Source organism: Castanea sativa, chromosome 10, assembly GCF_040712315.1.
Source record: "Castanea sativa cultivar Marrone di Chiusa Pesio chromosome 10, ASM4071231v1".
In the NCBI taxonomy this organism is placed as follows: Eukaryota; Viridiplantae; Streptophyta; class Magnoliopsida; order Fagales; family Fagaceae; genus Castanea; species Castanea sativa.
The window spans coordinates 14,386,089-14,405,666 of NC_134022.1; the positions used below are offsets into that span (position 1 = coordinate 14,386,089).

Consider the following 19,578-nt stretch of genomic DNA (forward strand, 5'->3'; position numbering starts at 1 on the left):
AAAAAAGAAAAGAGAGATACATATGAAAATTAAATTATATAAATAAGTAAATTTAATATATAATGTACTAAAAAATAAATGCATGTATATATGCATATTCAAAATAGAGACATGACAAGCAAAATTTGTCCTTGTCCAACATCTGTAAAGTATAAAAACTCTACATGAAGAATTACTAGGCAGTGTGAGTTCATGTAAGATGGTGAATTTTTGCCATGTCATACTTCCTTTGCAAAAATAGAAAGACTTTGCCTACCTGGAGTTAATGTACAATAAATATTTTGGAGATACGAAAAGATAATTTCTTAAGCCACAAAATTTAAAATATATATTTTTGTGGCTTCCTGAAGATTTATTTTCTTCATAATTGTATCAGATTTTACTTCCTCAATTTTTTGGATTATTTTCCTTTATCTTTAGATAATTGTAGTATTTTCCCTCTATATATCAATTGTCAAATGTAAAAGTTCCTTATGAGAGATAATGGTCAATTTAAGGCGGGTATCAGCCCATTCAAAAGCGTGGAAAATTCATTAAGAAAAAAAAAGCGCATGTAAATTACTAAATTCAGCTAGTTAATGTATTAATTATACTAATCAATCCAATACTGCCCATCGATTTTTTAAATCAACATCAGCCTGCAAAATCGCAAATACATAATAATGAATAAACAAAGAAAAAAACCCAAATGGTAAAAAAAAAAAAAAAAAAAACCCACATTCCTATTTCATAATCTTACGCATGTTTTAGAAAAAAAAAAATTAATTAAATTTCAATTAAAAAGGCATTAGCACGAGTGAATCAGAATTACTAATAATAATTTATTAATCAAGCAATAATAATCCTATATTGGGTCGGTTTCGGACTCGGACTCGGTACTACCTAACCTAGTACCGACTTTTTATTTTAGTATTTAAACCTTGAATCTGATGAACAACATAAAAGTCATTAACGTCAAAAAAAAAAAATTTGTTCCCAAAATCCTTCGTGAAATTGTATTTGCAAATCCGATAATCTTACGGTTTAGTTGAGACCCGAATCGGAGCCCCAAAACCAAACCAGACCACCTCGGCTAGTCCTAGATGTTTTTTTAGTTTTAGTAAAAACCTTGGAATTCTACAGTCTACACCAACAAGACAAGACCACGGCACTCTCTTTTTCCCGCATAATAAAATAACGTTTTCCAAGGTTTCGCGGTAAATTTAACCGAAACCTGCCGTAAAAGAAACTAAAGCAAACCTCAAAATCTCTCTCTGTCTCTCTCTCTCTCTCTCTCTCTCTCTCTGTGTGTGTCTCGGAGAGAGAGAAATAGTAGAAAATACCGAACGGTCAGAAATTTTTGCTGAAAGCAAATTAATAAATATGGACGATTCGACGCTCCAAACACCACCGACTCAGTCAGCTCTGAGAACCCTATCCCCACCATCTTCTTCGTCGCAGCTGAATCTCTCAGCTGAAGCGGCGTCGAAACACATAGACCGTCTCTTAAACTCGAGCCACCACACGGGTCCGTCGAGAACGATCTACTCCGACCGGTTCATACCCAGTAGATCCGGGTCAAATTTTGCGCTTTTCGACTTGGTTTCGCCGAAAGCGAGCTCTACAGCTGAGGGACGAGAAGACACGTCCAGTGCCTATGCCACGCTCTTACGTGCCGCTCTTTTCGGACCCGAAACCTCCGGCGGAGTTGCTTTTCCGGCCACGCCCGACAAGAGATCCACCCCCAGCCGTAATATTTTCCGGTACAAGAGCGAGACGCGCCGCTCCATGCACTCGCTTTTGCCTTTTGGATTCGACGAGGCCGTTCAGGGGGTTAATCATAGCCCCGTCAAGGCTCCCCGGAAGGTTCCACGGTCGCCTTATAAGGTAAAAATTATGTGAATTTGGCGATTTGGGTTGGTTTGGATTTCGATTTTGCAAATTGGGTTTCTGGGGTTTGTAAAAATTTTGGTTCTTTATTGAATGTAGGTTTTAGATGCACCGGCATTGCAAGATGATTTTTATCTGAATCTTGTGGATTGGTCTTCTCATAATGTGTTGGCTGTGGGATTGGGCAATTGCGTTTACTTGTGGAATGCCTGTAGTAGCAAGGTCAGTTTTTTTTTTTTTTTTTTTTTTATTCCATGAATTAGTTACTTTTTAGGCAAATAAATGTGCTGCAATTTCACACGTTTAAAATTTGCTATGATTCTTGTTTATATCGTAAAAACTCTTGGTGCTTTTTGAGATTTTGCCTCCGTGGCATTGTTTGATACATCTTGGCATATGCTACGTGCAGGTAACTAAGTTGTGTGACTTGGGACTTGACGACAGTGTCTGTTCAGTAGGGTGGGCTCAGCGTGGGACACATCTTGCTGTTGGAACTAGCAATGGAAAAGTTCAGGTTAGACTTGGTGTTAATATTGTTTTCAATTTCAGAGATGTTTCTTTCTTTTAGTATCCTGCATTTTAAGATACAAAACAATTGAAGATGCAAGTGCTGATTGTGTAGGATTCACTGAGATCAGTAATGAAAAGCTTGTAATGAATTACGCCATTGAGCTCTAGCGCAAATGGCATCTCCTCCTCTTCTAAAAGTGCAATGTGGAGGGTGAGGTTGCATGTTCAAGACCCATTGTGCATGCTCAATTACCAATAAAAATAAATAAATAAAGAAGTTACTCTGCAACTTGTAAGAGTAGATGGGAGTCATGAGAGTGATCTATTTCATAAATTGATTCACTGGTCACCCACACAGCCATCATATGAGCAACAACCCTCTCTCAAGGGGCTCCTTAGTCCTGCTCATCTTCTGTGATAATGGAGAGTTATGAAACTAAATAAATCGTCTTCATTTTAATGTATCTTGATGTGTCATAATGCCACTGGTCAATTAAAAATTTTCCTCTCTTTTTTTGTGTTATTCTCTCATTTTTTGGTATGCTCCAATGCACATTTAGCTGATGCCTTTAGCAACTTTCTGTGTAGATTTGGGATGCATCTCGCTGTAAGAGGCTGAGAACTATGGAGGGTCATCGGTTACGCGTTGGGGCCTTAGCCTGGAGTTCATCTCTTTTGTCTTCTGGTGGCCGCGACAAGACTATTTTTCAACGAGATATACGTGCTCAGGATGATTTTGTTAGTAAACTCTCTGGACACAAGTCAGAGGTTAGACTCATAAACTTCTTGTTCAGCTTGTTTATTTTCCTGGTCAATCAAAAAGATTTTTTTTTGTTTTTTCTTATATATATTCTTTTTGTACTTCACTTAGCATATTATCCTATTTCAGATGCAGCTTCTTTAATTTTCTTGAATGTATTAATATTGCTATATGTATATCTGCTGCTTCTTCGATTCTAATCATTATCTTAGGTTCCTTGATTTTTTTATCAATATTTAGTTGTTTTCCCAGTCTAAAGGCCAATTCTTTGTGTTTTAGGTTTGTGGACTAAAGTGGTCATATGATAATCGTGAATTAGCTTCAGGCGGCAATGATAACAGAGTATGTGATGACATCTCCTTTTTCTTGTCTGATTAGTTGCATTTCCCTGTTATTTGTTTGTTCCTCGTGCATTCTTGACTGATGGTTTATCTGACATATGTGTAGCTTTTTGTTTGGAATCAACATTCAACTCAACCCGTGCTGAAGTACTGTGAACATACAGCAGCTGTAAAAGCTATTGCATGGTCTCCCCATCTTCATGGACTTCTTGCATCTGGGGGAGGAACTGCAGACCGATGCATTCGTTTCTGGAATACAACCACTAATTCACACTTGAGCTGCATGGACACTGGAAGTCAGGTAATCAGCTTGTCATTATTTATTAATTTATTTATTCTGTGTTTTACCATGCTGACATCCTTTTAATTGGATCTAGTGCATACATGGAATATAAAACCTTTTTTTTATTAATCTTTTCTCTTTCCTGTCTCAAAAATAAAGAATAGAAGGGTGAGGTTTTCTTTTTCTTTTTCTTTTTCCGTCTAGTGGTTTTTGAAATTAAAATATAGGACTGTATAAATCTTTCACACAATGCTGTGTGTGGCTTTTAAATAATTTTAGTTCTTTCAAGCATGCTTTTGTATATAATGCTGAGAAATGAGATGATAATTGCAAGCTGATGGCTGAAGAAGGTCCCTTATTGGGTGTCTCCTTTCAGGATTCACTAGTTTTTACTTTTTAATGTATGTCTAGGTTTCTTTTGACCGTATCAAATGATGTCTCTAATAGGCAATATTGGTATTATAAAATTGTGATGTGATTGATCCATTCAGTACCAATGTGAAACACTAACTACAAGAAGAATATTCTTGGTACTATATTGATTTCCTGTTAGTTTAGTCTTACAACATGAGGGCCTAAACAGACTAAGCTGTTCTGTAAATATAAATGGGTACTAGCTAAGTACTAGATCCTTATTACATGGTTTGCTATTTTTTTTTTCAGTATTTTCTTCCTATCAGAGTTAATTTTTAACATAATGAGACAGCAGGAAAAAGGAGGGGGCAGGGGTTTCTCGCTTTTGTTACCTAAATGTGATTACGTGTGATGATTATGCATCTAAGCTAGCCGCATAGTTTCACTCTTCTTATTCATAAATGAAAAGATGTGCATGTGTGTGCGCACATGCATTGTAGGCAATCCATTTAACTCTTTGTTAAAGTTGCATTTAGATGTTTTGGATTAGTTACCTGTCAATGAAAAAAATTTATTTTGGGCTTCTCAGTGAGGATCTATTTATGAGGAAACCCCGTAACAATCTATGTCTGTAGAAACAGGTCTAATTATGGAATTGAAATGATATCTCTGTGTAAGTGTGTGTGCTAAGATTTCCTGATACCCACTGTACATATGGCAGGTATGTAATCTTGTGTGGTCCAAGAATGTCAATGAGCTTGTAAGCACCCATGGGTACTCACAAAACCAGATAATAGTTTGGAGATATCCTACCATGTCAAAGGTATAAAATTTATCCCACTATGATACAAATATATCTTTTCAGTTTTTCCAATTTATTTGTTTTTAGATTTTAAGTTTTGTTTTCATCTCCTAATGTAGTTGGCAACTCTCACGGGCCATACATATCGAGTTCTCTATCTTGCCATCTCACCTGATGGACAGGTAGTTTTTCCTCCATTGTTTTCATTATCTTTGCACTTATCTGTTTATTAATAGGCAGGTTATGTAAATCAATGTCCCATCTGTTTATGCTCATTCCATTCCTAACGAAAATAACCCTTGTTTCAGACAATTGTCACGGGAGCTGGAGATGAAACACTTCGGTTTTGGAACGTGTTCCCATCCCCTAAATCACAGGTAAACTATCTGAAGTTCAAAACTCTCAGTAGTTTTTGTGCTCTTGTTTAGGTCCAAAGTTTGTCTTCTTCCACATAGTTTCACTGCAGTTATTATAGATACTAGTCATTTTAAGAACTGATGTGCATTTCCAGTCAATATCCCCTCCTGAAACGTTTTAGCATTAGTTCACATCTGTCAGAGGGGCACACCAATAATTTTTCAAGAATTTGTCTAGTGCTCCCTTCCATGACTAATGTGAACAAACTAAATATGCATATGGGAGGGTCAACAAAGCGCATACATGTCTCTTATTGCATCTGATTGTTTCATGACTATTTTTTTCCTGTATTTTTTGTTTTTTTGTTTGTTTGTTTCTTTTACTCAATTCTTAATGAAGATAAAAGCAACTCATATCTGCCTGTAATTGTTAAAACAGAACACGGACAGCGAGATCGGAGCATCATTTCTTGGAAGAACTACAATTCGGTGATCATTGCAGGCCGTTGGCTTATGACTTCTTTGTCATGTGATAATATATCGCGGGGTTGGCTTATGACTTTTTTGTCATATGATAATTTATCTCGGGTTTGGATTTATCTAGCTGAAAGAGATTCAAATTGGTCTGCTTGGCCTAACCCACATTGGTCAGAGAATTTGCTGGGACCAAACAAGGCTAAGATGTGAGTGGAAGTGACGGAATATCTTACCTTGCAAGTTAATGATGATTTTGGACTTCATATTTTCCCACTTCAACACGTTTTAGTTTGTATAGAGGGAGATGTTAACCATTTATTTTAACAGCTCCCCTGTATATTTAGTTTTAACTCTATTGGTGTAACATGCTTTTATGATACTTGTAAATAAATTGTTAACTCTGTTTTTTAGCCAATAGTGTGGTTTGTCTATTAATGACTTCAATTCTTCATCATATTTATGTCTTCCTGATTGATAAACTTGCCTATCCATAACCATACAAATCTGACTAATTTCTACCTGCTAACGAACTAATTTCATGGTGACTAGTCAAAGCCAGGGATACTTTTAGAGAAAAGGCAAAATATAATATATGAGTTTCTTTCTCTAACTATGTGTCAATTTCAAATATATATATATATATATATATATATATATATATATATATATATATATATATATATATTCTTTTTTTCTAAGTTAAAAATTTTAAAAAAAAAAAAAAAAAAAACAATACAAAACAACTTCTTTCTGGAAATAAACTAATTTTTAACATAAAAATTACCAAAAATTATATTTTTGTCTCACATTTTTTAGCAAATAAACTATTGAAATCCTATAGGATGCCTAATAGACTTATTTTTCTCAAAAAAATAAAAAGCAATAGACATCAACCATTTTTCGCAAAAATATAATAATATAAAAACCAATAGATAGGATATGTATATGATCAGTATGTTCAATGGAAAAGCTTATGGGAAGTTAGTTTTTCGCATTTTACAGTATTTGATAGCTTAAAAAAGATTTGGGTTAAATGAAAACTATCTTTGGTTAATAGATATATTATGACTTATATTTTAGAGATTGTTTTCTACTAATTTTTTTAGGCAAAATTACATTGTTAGTCCATAAAGTTTCAGTTGAGCACTATTAGTCCTTGAAGTTTAAAAAGTAAGTGCTATTAATCCTTTTATTGACTACTGTTAGTCTATTTGTTTACATGGCTAACGGAATAATGACTTGGCATTTTATAAATGACGTGGAACAATTTTTAATATTAACTTCATTTGACACGTTGAAAAGACAAACACATGAATGGAACCAAATCAAACCTGGTCTTCCCCAAATCAAAAACTAAACTCACCCATGACTAGACATGGCAAAAAGGGACGATTGGGTTTGAGTCAGGTCAATCGGGTTGTGGGTCAAACAGGTCACGAGTCAAAAAATGTCATTTTAAGAGGGTTAAAAGCGAGTTCGGGTCAATCATGTTGCAGGTCTGCTCGGGTCGGGTTGACCTGTATTTTTCACATTATTTTTTTTATAAAGAAAACATGTATTTGCCATTTAGAAAATTACGCAACAAATTATTTGATGTAAAATGCATTACTTTGAATTCACTACTTATATCAAGAATGAATTACACTTATTAATACTTATTCAATAATTTTAAAATTATACAAATCCTAACATTGCTATCTAAAACAAAATAACACAAAGATAAGTAAAAAGAAATACACAAGTTTTATTTCTACACAATATCAACATCCCAAAATATAAAACAAAATTACAAATGACTTATTGGATAATTCATTTGACAAAGAATAAAAGCATATAAGAAATTTACAATCTTGAAAATTAATTTTATAATCTATTGCCAATTGTAGTTGGCACTCTATTTCAATTTGAAATATATATTAAAGTTTGATTGTTTACTTATTTATACATGGTCTCTTTTATAAATATCATGTCATTGTTAATTTTGAAAAGCCGTTTATTTTGGACATAAATTGTTAAAAAATAGGTCTAAGCATTCATAATTTATGTTAATTTAATACTTTCGCTTCACTATTTTCACACTTGTAAATGTTTCTCACACATGTCTACAATTTTAAATCTACTTTTTTAACTGTACTGTAATCAGATTATTTTGGTATGTACTTTGCTATTTGATATCTAAAAATCTTTACTCGTTACAGAATGCTTAGTTATTCATCTTTCAATTAATTTGCATACAGTTATGTAAATGTCTCAATATTGTCTTAATTTTATTTTTTATTTTACCAAAAAAAATTAAAAATGGTTTGGGTTCAGGTCGGGTTGGGTTGACCCACAAAAAATACGAGTCAGGTCACAGGTTAACCCATTTTTGCTTTGGGTCAAAAAAATCGGGTTCAGGTCAAGTTTTTTTCGAGTCGAGTCAGGCTGAGTCAGAAAATTCTGACCTGATTTGCCATGTCTACCCATGACCCATGCCTTCCACCCTCCGGTGGCAGCTCCTCCCCCATCAAGACCTCTGACAAATTGTTGGCCAAATTGAGAGACACCCCTCCCCCTTCGGGTTGTATGCATACCTGTTAACCCAAATCTAAATGGCATTGTCTAGGCTGTTTAAATCATACACTAAACATTCTTCTCTTTTCTAATGGAGTGATTCATTTTTATGTTTCTTATTTGTTGGTGAGTTTGTTCACATTGGTTTCTTTGCTTTATGGACGTGTTTGATTGCTCGGGAAATGTAAAGATTTGAACTTGGATTTTCTTCTAGTTGACAGTCGGAGGGGAGGAGATTTGATGGAGGTCCACATGGGGAAGAAGCTGCCGCAAGAGGGTTTGGTTTTGGATTCAAGGAAGATTGGGTTTGATTTGGGTATATTCACTAAAAAATGTCGACTGATTATTCTATTAGCCACGTAGACAAAAAAAAACTAAGAGTAATCAATAAAAGGACTAATAGCTCTCACTTTTGAAACGTAAGGACTAATAGTGCTCAATTAAAACTTTAGGTACCAAAAACGCTCATTAGGTAAACTTTAGGGACCAACAATGTAGTTTTGCCCTTTTTTTTTTTAGAGAAAACTCTATCTCGCTACAAGCTAATTAAGGGAAGCTAAGAGTTCATTTTCCAACTCATTTAAGGTTGCTACCAAATATAGGAAATGAGATAGTTTTATAAGAAATACTTTATAAAAAATTACTCATTTTCTAGAAAACATTAAAGTTGAAACATAACAGTGTTTTATTTTAATTGCTATAGAAATGTGTTGTCAATTTGTGATCAAAATTGCGAGGACTTTTTTACATTTAGGACTAAGCAATTGCCTCAATAACTTGAAAGATAAGACTAATTTGTCTCCAATAATAATTATCTCATGCATTATAAGCATTGGTTTTAAAACCATACCAAACCAACTAGGAACCAATCCTTGGACCAATTCTATAAGAACCCGATTTATCTATGTCATTATTTTGGTAAAAATTGATGAAAATATGCTGCTGACACTTGCTCTCAGCAAGTGAAATAACATCTCCAGCATGCAAACCATTGGGCCACGCACATCTTGTTGGTCAGGAATAAAAAATTAATAAATATAAACCAATTTAAGTATCAAATATATTAAAAAATTAAATGACACGTCACGGTTTGACTGAGGTTTACTAATGTGTCTCGAATAATAATTATCTCATCTCATGCATTATAAGTCCCTCCAGAAGTCTTTGGTACTAGCAAATGGTTACTATTGCAATTGCATAAAGAAGAATCATATCTCCAAATTAAGACATAAATGTGTGAAATATATTGCACAGTGTTGAGGGGAACAATTTTGATGTTTCCAAATAGAATATGGGGTAGCCAAGCCAAAACTCGACAATGGGCCCTTGAAATAAAGCCCAAAGGCTTTCGGTGTTGTGTAAGTCCGCCCAAGTAAGAGATGGAGGCTGCACCCTAACAAGAAGACAACAATAAAGCACAATAAACATGTTATTGTGGTTAGTTTGTTATATTATTAGTCTTTTTTACAGCGTCATAGTTCAAATCAATCCTCCAGCAGTAAAGGTGAAATTACACTTAAAAGTCCAGAAATTAATGGGCCCTTGAAATAAAGCCCAAAGGCTTTTGGTGTTATGTAAGTCCGCCCAAGTAAGAGATGGAGGCTGCATCCTAACAAGAAGACAACAATAAAGCACAATAAACATGTTATTGTGGTTAGTTTGTTATATTATTAGTCTTTTTTACAGCATCATAGTTCAAATCAGTCCTCCAGCAGTAAAGGTGAAATTACACTTAAAAGTCCAGAAGTTAATGATTAAATAAATTTATGAAGGTATTCAGTCCTGGGGGTCCTTGTGTGTCTCAGTTAGGGGAATTTATAGTACTTTTAGCCATCATTACATCAACGTTAGGGAATATCCTTCATTATAATAATAATAAATAAGGATTAAAGGCTCCATAGTTACAAATAAAAGAGGAAAAATAGGATGGAATGAAGGGAGAGAAAGATCCCCAGCTCAGTGCAGCAAGTATTAAACTAAGATTTTGGTGAGTGTATAATTATAAGGCATGAATGAGGTGAATGTGGGCTATTTTGAGTGAGTGAGATGGGATTAACACCAAGATCAAGGATTTTTGTGAGTGATCTGTTTATAATTAGTTGAGAGACATTTATGGGCTGTGTTTGTGTGAAAAAGGGAAGAGAACATCTGAGATTAGATGAGTGTGGGCTAAGGATGATGAGTAGTGAGCTTAAGGGAGGCTAAACCATGAGCAAGATAGCAAACAAACCCAGAATTTCAGAGAGGGTAGCTGCTGTGTTTGTGGGCTGAGTGCTTATGCTTTTATAATGGAGTTTAGAGAAGCATTAATTAACAAGAATCCAAAAAAAAACGTAGGCCTGATTCAGGGGAGCAGGACAGCTGAAGTAATAACTTGGATTTGGCTTAAAAATGAGAGAATTGCTTTTGGGGCTGTTTTGCTTTTTTGGGCAATGTCATACATGGGTAGTATTTGGGTAATCTTGTATTAAATGCTAAGCTTGCTGAGATTGTGTTCAGCCAATGGGACTAAGGCAAGTATTAAGGAAGAATCCTAGTGCTGCAACTGAGATTTGGACCCTAGGAAGTAGAATTCAACACCCCAAGCCAGGTGTCAAAGTTTAAGTCCACTTCAGAGGGTTCCGCTGGAGATCCCTTTATGCCCTCTAAACCACATGTTCCCAATTTTTTCCCTTTAGGATTCATGGGCTTGGCACATGAATTACGTCTTGAACGCTTTTAACACTTGTAGCGTCAATTTGTTGAAGTTTGGATAATTTGGTTTCAGCTCCCCTTCCACTAGAGGTGCAGTCTTGAGGAAGATGATGGAGTCCCATCATCCTTTAGACTTCAGCTGATATGACAGCCCTTGGACACTATTCATGTCAGGTAGAGGGTGGCAGAAAATTGATGGGACAGCCCCCTAGTTCATCCTCAAAGGCTTGGTTCTCTTGTAGGAGCCTCTAGTTGTTTCTTTGGTTAGGGATGAACAAGGGCTGGTTGCCCTCTCTCAAGCCTCTTGCTGGGAACTTTTTTGGGCTGGAACTTTGCTCCATTTCAGCACTTTTAGTTGGGCCATATGGCCCTTTCTTTGCTTGGGCTTGTTCCCTACTTTATGAGATTCTTGGTCCTACAAAATGGGCATTAAAGACATGCTTTGCGATGGGTTTTTTACTCCTTACGGGTTTTAGTTGTTAGTAGAAATAAAATGAATCCATGAGCTTTAATTAATATTTATGATAGATTTTGGGTATTAATTTACATGGGCTTTAAATAACAACTTGTATAGTTTCTCATAATTTTTGCTATGGATTACTTTGTAAATAATATTTTCTTTGTGACTTTTTAAATAATGACCTCCAATATTTTTCTTGAGAATAATATTTATCATAAGTTTTAAATAAGTATGGTAACAACCACTGTGATGGAATAATGTGATGTTCTCATGCGTTTCTCTATAGATAATCATAATAGACATGTAGGATGAATAATTGCCATGAGTTTTGGTAATAAATATTATGAATGTTGTGACGTAAGATAGATAGTGAACATGAGTTTATAACATGAAATAAATAAATGTCATGGGTCTAATAATAACTTTCCATGGGCTTTTATAAGATGATTGCCATGGGTTTTGAGAATAGATAATTCATAAATTCCATGAGCTTGTAATATTATAGTAATAGGTTTAAGAATCTAAAATATTGTTCATTATTGAACTTTTAAGTGAAATAATTATGATATAGTATTTTGTCAAGTATTAATAACCTTGGACTTTTGATAGAATAGTGTCAAGTAGTTAGCTTGGGTTTTTAATAGTGCCAATGAGAATTGGGCTTTGATGTTATCAATGAGAATTGAGCTTTAAATATTGCTAATGAGAACTGGGTTTTGATATTGCCAATGAGAATTGGGCTTTGATGTTGCCAATGAAATTGGGCTTTGATATTGCCAATGAGAATTGGGCTTTGGATATTGCCATGAGTTTAAATCAAGGGCTTTGATCATGGATTTGAATTCCATTGATAAAATTGTTTTGCCATGGTCTTGAATCATGGGCTTTTTGAATATTGTCAAGCATAAGTATTCTTGGGCTTTAAATAGAATATGACGTGTGTATTGAGTTCATAGGGCCTGTTTTGGGCTTAAGTAAATAATGATAATAAAATTGGATAAAATATGAGTTTTTGGGCTTTTGTAATAGTTTATATCATGACCCAATTTTGATAATGAGATATGAAATATTTGTAATTAATGGAGTAATAGAGCAAAAATATTTGGAAAAACCCAATAACTTGTTAGTGGTATAAACACGTGGTACTTAAATAGAATTAGGTGTAAAAAAAAAAAAAAAAGAGTACCCTAACACAAATGATCCCATCTTTTTCCTTTTGCATCACCAAACATGGATGTCAGCTCGTTAGGGAGCCCCAATATCGCAGGATGAGGAGTGTTATCTGTGATCACTTGAGAAAATAGGTAGTAGATTTTTCTTGTCATATAGAGATTGCTTCTAATAATAAGGCTAAATTGTGGGCTGTTAGACAAGGTTTAATTACTGCTTGGGACATGGGTATCAAATTTTTAAATGTTAATGTTGATTCCACTTTTGTTCTTACATGTCTAACTTCTTCTAGGAACTTGGCTCCGAAATTGTTTTTCATAATTCCTAATTGCAGGATGCTTCTCAACAGGGAATAGAAGGTCCATCTACACCACATATACCGTGAAGCAAACTCTGTAGTCGATGGCCTCGTGAAGAAGGGGAGGACGCAAGCTAGCTTTTTGGAAACGTTTCCTGATTGTCCATATTTTGTGTTTTGTAAGTATGTATTGGACTTTTTATGTATAGAGACTCCAGGTGAATGCCCCTTAGTCGACTAGACATCTTTCAAATGTGTCTCTCGGACAAATCTGATTTATATGTATTAGCTTTTTTTTTTTCTTTAATAAATAAACCTCCCATCTTACCAATAAAAAATAAATAAAAAAAAAAGAATAAAGATTTTGAAGAAACGAAGGAGCAAGGTACATAAAAATATATACAGAAACTGGGTAAACTAGAACACTCTTGAAAGAGTGCATAATACATCTACAGTCCTTAAATTGGGACAAATTGAATTAGAGCATGCTGACATGCCCCTTAGTCACGTCCAAAAAAAGAGGAAACTGGTAAATCCAATCCAAGCCCAACCCCAACCACCCATCTTTCTTGGGGTTTTCAGGGAATGATATAGACAAGTTGTTTTTTTTTATATTGCCCGCACGTAATAGAGAGTCTTGTATTTACGTTGCAGGCTTTGGATAACAAGTTTTACACACTTCGAAATATAACTTAATGGATCACAAACGGACACGTCCTCTTTAGCTCTCTTGGGATTTTTGCTGAAAGCTCTCTTGGGATTGGGTCCCAAAACCAAGTTCACTCGGACAAGGAAACTCTTGTGACCGTGTGATCAAGCTAAATGGTGGAAAGCAACATTCACAATCTTCTTGGCATGGCTCTGGTAATAATTCCCAATTGCTTGATGGGTTTGGCTGAATCTCTTCCTTATGGACCCCACTGGTAGGTGCTGCAGCTTCATTTAGGGGGCCCCAGCATTCGACTTTGTTGAATTCCGGGATGTTGGAGTGAAAGTAAACCCAAACCAAAGCCTCCTGCCATTCCGGGTGGTGGTTGAACAAATTTCCATCTCCATGAACAAAGGCCTTCAAAACCTGTTCATGCAAATCATCCATTTAAGAGATTGATTCAACAAAATTAGAGGAAATTAGTTCATGATTAATATAAAGGTCTAAATAAATGTTTTTACCATAGGGAGTTCTTTGTAGAAGATGAAGAATCTAAGCCTAGCAAACAAATCCAAAAGAAAATGGCCTCCACTTATATGACAATGAACATGTAGAGACATCTTCCCCTTTACTTTCTTCCACTCTGCCACCACTTCATCTCTTTGCAATCTATTGTACCACCCTTGCAGCTGAAAATGATATCCAATCTCCAATCTTTTAGGTTCCGAAACATAAAGTATGATAAAAGACATATAACAGAACATATATCAACAAAACTGTTTTCTATTAACTCTCTATAATCCCCTGCTATCCTGTGTCTTTCTTTATAATAAATTTTAACCAAAATTATATATCCTCAGTTTGTTTAGAGACAGATTTTTCTATTTTTAGCAATAGATTCACGTCTACTTTCCATGATCTCCTTGATCCCCCTGCTTTCTCTGTTACCCTTTCTAACTTAAAATATAAAATAATAATATCAAATTCCAAACCAAAAGGACCAATATAATATAAAAGTAAAAAGTAATAATCTAACACTGATACTCCGTTAGAATATTAAAAGATCACTGTTTGGCATATGGGTGTCACAGATCAGGATTACCTGAGAGTTGTTTATCGTCTGTGAGATAGCCAAAGTGAGCTTAGAAGTAACATCACTATGTGTAAGTGTATAGGTCCTTGGAAGCTTCCCTGGATGTTTCTTTTCATCCACTCCTAAAAACAGTACCTTCAGCTTTGAAGCTTCAAATATCGATGGCCCAAACAACCTCGCTACCTGACCCAATCAAGCACCAAAAAATAAAAATAAAAAAATTTACCAAAACAAGTGCTCCAAAGTACAAACCCTTTCTTTTTTAGGGGTCAAAAAACCAAACTCAAAAAACCCAAAAAGAGAGAGACAGAGACAGAGAGAAATAGTTACAGGAACAATAGTAAGGTTCTTTTGCTTGGGCCTAGATCTTCTATAAAGAAAGAGAGAGCTTTGCTGCTTAAAGAGTGAAGATTGTTTTAGCTTTGATGGAAGCACAGGAGCAGCAGTCAAAGTGCCCATCTCTCTCCTTCGAATGAGCGACCTGGTTAGACCTCTCCCTGTAGCTCCAACCTTTGCGGGTACCCCAAATATAGTTTACTTGTAATTCAACACTTAACGGTTCTTTTAATAGAAGGAAGACTAATATAAATAAAGTCTTAAGGCCGTTGCCTTTTGCTTTTGCTTTTGCTTCGGGATTTTTTTTTGCTTTTGGGGGTGGGATTATGCTTTGCTTGTTTGCTTTGCTTTTGAGGGATTCTGAGGGAAGTTAAGTCATAGCATTAGATGCGTGTCGGCATGTCTATTTGCCCGCAATTGCTGTTGCTTCGAGATTTTAGTTTCTGTACACTGTTGAAACGTTGGGACACTGTTTATGTCAATTTACCACGTGGTGTGACCCGTCTTTCAAATTTATGTCTCACTCCATTTGACTCTTGAGTTGAATTATGTTAATTTATGTGTCGTGGTAAATAGATGATACAAGTTTTCTGTTTGAAAAGTTTTTCTCCTTGGTTTTAAGCTTCAATTATGACAAAGAAGCTTGAAAATTTTTTTTTTTTTTTTGACAGTTATCTTGAAAAATTTGAAGAAGGTTAAAAATTAACAACTATATCATCAATTAAATAATTAAATAATTAAATTTTAAGTTTTTACAGTTTAAAATTATGTATAAAAAATAATTTTATAAATCAAATAGTAAATTATTTCAAATTGGCACGAATTTAACGCGCATATGTTATGAACATAAATAATATGTTAACATTTAATTTTCAAAATATTTAACTATATTAATTTTTTTAGTGAGAGTTGTAGCTAAACTTTATCCTTATAATAATATCTTCCTCAATCATAAATCACAATTTCTTTATTTGATTAGATAATAACTTTTTGGAAAATTTTCATTTTAACTATAATTTAAGGGATGTAAAAATAAATAAATTTTATACTTTCAAAAAGAATAAATTAGACTTTGAAGTTTCAACAAGTATCAAATCAAATCATATAGTTTCAAAAGGTAACAATGAGTTGAGTTACTTAGAGAAAAAACAAGAGTGAATTACACTTTTGGCCCTTAAAGTTTAGGGTTGTTTTCATTTTTACATGTATCTTTTAAAATTTTCATTTTGGTCTTTCATGTTTAATTCTATTTCATATTGACCATGTCATCCATTTTATGTTATTAATTTAATTGTTAAGCGCCTTTCATATTTGTTATTTCATAAAATACTAACTCTAAAATATTGTAGAAAGCATGAATTTCATTGTTATTGGCATAAAAACATATTATGGACGGCTAGATTATGAATGGAACTGGAATATGAAAATAGAATCAAACATAAATAGCTAAAATGAAAATTTTGAAATGTAAACAATTAAACTAAAAACAACTCCAAATTTTTAGAACCAAAGATATACTTTAGTTTACTTCTTTCTCTAAGTAATCAACTTCCTATATATATATATATATATTTTTTTTATAATAATTTGATAGTTTGGGAACAGAAAAATTGTACCATGAATGTCTTAATTAGAAACATCACAACGTGGCAATTAAATTATATCACCGCTCTTAACCTAAACAAATAAATCATCCCATCCTAATTTAACCCAACGCAACCCATTTCCCTTCATAGATTGACTAATTAATTTCTCATCCTCTGGAGGGTTATTGGACCAAAACAGAAAAGGAAAAAAAAGAAAAAGAAAAGGGAAATCGTGAATATTATGATAATCACAATTCACAGGTGAGCAAATATTGTGAAAGATATGGTGCGTGTGGGACTATTTAATTCCCAGACCCGTAATTCGCAACCGTACGATGGCCCTTGTATGGTTATTTGTGTATCATATAATTGTTGCTTCACAACTTGGAAAAGAGTCGTCTTGGTCTAGCAAAAAAAAAAAAAAAAAATTGTATTAAATAATACCACGTCATTCTACTAAAATCTAATAAATGAGAGGTATAAAAAAACTACCCACTAATACTTTTTTTTTTTTTTAAAAGAAAGCATTCATTCATTCAATATTATGTAAAGAGTCTTGGTACAAAGCCTCCACCGCCGGCAGTGGTGAATCCTCTATCCAATAGATTACATCATCAACATTTTTTGCATACCTAGCTAAAGAATGCGCAGCCATATTCCCCCCTCGCTTAACACAACTGATTGAAATCTGCCTCATCCCATTCAGATAAACACAAATATCATCATAAATATATCCAAGTAAGGAGTTACAGTAGGACACATCTGATATAGCTCTCATTACTGTGCTGTTATCGCCTTCAACTACAAGCTCTGAAAATCCAGCTTCCATGGCAAAAACCACTGCCTGTCGACACGCCAAAGCTTCAGCCTCTTCGCTATCTCTCACATAGGACCCCTTAGCCGACATCCCAGCCATTACTTCCCCTTGAGCATTTCTGATTATTGCTCCAACCCCAGAACACTGCTGCTCCATGAACACAGCTGCATCAAAATTCAATTTATAAATATTCTGAGGTGGAGGCTGCCAATGGTGTCCACTTGATATTGTGTTCGAGACAACCAGTTGCTCTTGCGCTATTCTGTACTCTTCCATGTAATCTGCCGCTCGTTTGTTCAACCAACAAGGATGCTTCATCTGTCCGCCATGCACCATTGAGTTCCTCTGGTTCCACACAGTCCAAGCTTGCACCACAAAGATCTCCATCCCAGCTGCATCAAGTCTGTTCAACAATACCTCAAAAAGCTGCATAAAATCATGAAAGTTAGTAGCACATTTCTGCATCATGATGGAACTACCCGCCCACACATCTTGGGCTGCTGGACACTCCCAAATGGCATGAATCACGGTCTCTGGAGCTCTCTGACAGCAAAGGCATAAATTGTCTCCAATTATATTTCTTTTTGCCAAGTTTACACGGGTTGGCAGTATCTCATGACAAGCCCTCCAAGCAAATACATATTTTTTATTTATTAGTGAAGTAGTTATTTTTTGCGAATATATCTTACACTAATTGGATTTTGATACTGCTGACATGATATCATTTGATACCAAATACTTTCTCTCCATCAAGTAGCTTATTAATATATATATATATATATATATATATATATATATGAGAAATTGGATTGGACCAATAGTGAGGTTGATTTTACCAAAAGAAAAACCAAAGATAATGAAAACAAACCAATAATGGAATTTTGTTTTATTGGGTTACTATTTATTATTTAAATATTTTCTGCTTTATTATTATTATTTTTTTGAAAAATAAAAAAGATAAGAACAAAGCCTAAGACGTTTCTAGACATTTGGTTTATCTGAACCGAAATTACCAAAATCATAATGTTTTTCCAAATCAGTTTTTGATACCAGTCATGGCTCTTACCTGAACGGTGAACCATACAAAAATAATACAACATTTTACCAAGCTAATCTAATTTAACATTGATGAGCCAGTTAAATTTTGATTCCAAAATTCCAATCCCTACCATATTTGGGCTGAAAGAAAGTGATTCATTTAGAAATACGTTACTTGGAACTTTGGCAGCTAGTACGACCGCCTAAACTGATTACTGATATTTAACTCCCTCGATGCTGTACCAATCTACCAAAACCGAAATGGTCATCCATTTATAAATGGTCAGATTCAACGACTCTAGCTTGATTTCCCATGATGCATAGCAGAGGATAAGAGTCGGTTTGGATACCACGAAAAACTGAAAACATTGTAGCAAAATAATTTTAAAATGTGTGAATAGTATCGTGGGACCCATTTTTAATGAAAAAATTGCTGAAAAATGAAAACTGAAAACATTGTAGCAAAATAATTTTTAAATGTGTAAATAGTGTAGTAGGACCCATTTTTAATGAAAAAGTTGCTGAAAAGTGAAGTTTGTGGGTCCTGCAAATAGTGCACGGGCGCATTGTTCACGAGAAAAGTCAACAACTACGGCTTAAAAAAAAAAAAAATTTGAAACGTGAAACTCAGCAAACACAGACGCAATCCTCCGAATCCAGACAAATAAATATGTTGTGTCCACGATGATAACCTTATCAAAGTCTCGATAGTACATATAATATTATCCATTGTCGTCACGTAACGTTAGGTCAATAAACCCACACGAAACCCTTTTTTTGTAGTTGGTCCAAAAAAAACTTTTTTTTTTTTTTTTTGAAAGCTAGAAAATGTCAAACATTGACATAAAATGTTGAAATTCATAGAGCAGAACAGGACAAGCTTATACGACCTGGAGTTTTTGATCAATAACACAAGTGCTGCTACAAGTCTTTTTTTTAATATATATATATATATATATATATATATATATATATTTTTTTTTTTTTTTTTTTTTTTTTTTTTTTTTTTTTTTTTGATAGGGTCTTTTTTTAATATGTTGAGTTGTAGTATATAATTAACTTGTACCCACAGCTGTCGTGATAATATAGGTAAGGCCTTAATGCAGTTAGTTAAGTTTGTTAACGTACAGTC

At 34.3% G+C, this 19,578-nt stretch overlaps 3 protein-coding genes across 3 annotated transcripts; 1 reads left to right on the forward strand and 2 right to left on the reverse strand.

The window, feature by feature from the left end:
• The first annotated feature begins 1,214 nt into the window (after positions 1 to 1,214).
• On the forward strand, positions 1,215 to 6,206 carry LOC142613916 (B-type cell cycle switch protein ccs52A). Its single transcript, XM_075786433.1, has 10 exons — positions 1,215 to 1,866; positions 1,969 to 2,091; positions 2,279 to 2,383; positions 2,968 to 3,147; positions 3,419 to 3,481; positions 3,587 to 3,781; positions 4,839 to 4,940; positions 5,039 to 5,101; positions 5,228 to 5,296; positions 5,715 to 6,206. The coding sequence occupies exons 1-10, from the start codon at positions 1,363 to 1,365 to the stop codon at positions 5,766 to 5,768; spliced, it is 1,458 nt and encodes a 485-aa protein (XP_075642548.1). The 5' UTR covers positions 1,215 to 1,362; the 3' UTR covers positions 5,769 to 6,206.
• A 7,083-nt stretch (positions 6,207 to 13,289) lies between these two features.
• LOC142611616 (protein STAY-GREEN homolog, chloroplastic-like) lies at positions 13,290 to 15,423 on the reverse strand. Its single transcript, XM_075783704.1, has 4 exons — positions 15,000 to 15,423; positions 14,679 to 14,852; positions 14,098 to 14,265; positions 13,290 to 14,002 (listed from the first exon to the last, which is right to left on the reverse strand). Exons 1-4 carry the CDS (start codon positions 15,126 to 15,128, stop codon positions 13,649 to 13,651), a joined length of 825 nt encoding a protein of 274 aa, XP_075639819.1. The 5' UTR covers positions 15,129 to 15,423; the 3' UTR covers positions 13,290 to 13,648.
• A 1,700-nt stretch (positions 15,424 to 17,123) lies between these two features.
• On the reverse strand, positions 17,124 to 18,719 carry LOC142612082 (uncharacterized). The gene is made up of 2 exons (XM_075784212.1): positions 18,690 to 18,719; positions 17,124 to 17,951 (listed from the first exon to the last, which is right to left on the reverse strand). Exons 1-2 carry the CDS (start codon positions 18,717 to 18,719, stop codon positions 17,124 to 17,126), a joined length of 858 nt encoding a protein of 285 aa, XP_075640327.1.
• Between the last annotated feature and the right edge of the window lie 859 nt (positions 18,720 to 19,578).

Excerpts from the sequence above, each read along its gene's own strand:
- LOC142613916 (XM_075786433.1), top strand. The coding sequence starts at position 1,363 with ATGGACGATTCGACGCTCCAAACACCACCGACTCAGTCAGCTCTGAGA. Across the intron at positions 3,482-3,586 it reads CAGGCGGCAATGATAACAGA|CTTTTTGTTTGGAATCAACA; the intron begins GTATGTGATGAC and ends ACATATGTGTAG. Across the intron at positions 5,297-5,714 it reads TCCCATCCCCTAAATCACAG|AACACGGACAGCGAGATCGG; the intron begins GTAAACTATCTG and ends TTGTTAAAACAG.
- LOC142611616 (XM_075783704.1), bottom strand. The coding sequence starts at position 15,128 with ATGGGCACTTTGACTGCTGCTCCTGTGCTTCCATCAAAGCTAAAACAA. Across the intron at positions 14,853-14,999 it reads AGAACCTTACTATTGTTCCT|GTAGCGAGGTTGTTTGGGCC; the intron begins GTAACTATTTCT and ends TGATTGGGTCAG. Across the intron at positions 14,003-14,097 it reads TCTACAAAGAACTCCCTATG|GTTTTGAAGGCCTTTGTTCA; the intron begins GTAAAAACATTT and ends TTGCATGAACAG.
- LOC142612082 (XM_075784212.1), bottom strand. The coding sequence starts at position 18,719 with ATGGATGACCATTTCGGTTTTGGTAGATTG. Across the intron at positions 17,952-18,689 it reads ATTTCGGTTTTGGTAGATTG|AGAGCTCCAGAGACCGTGAT; the intron begins GTACAGCATCGA and ends CTTTGCTGTCAG.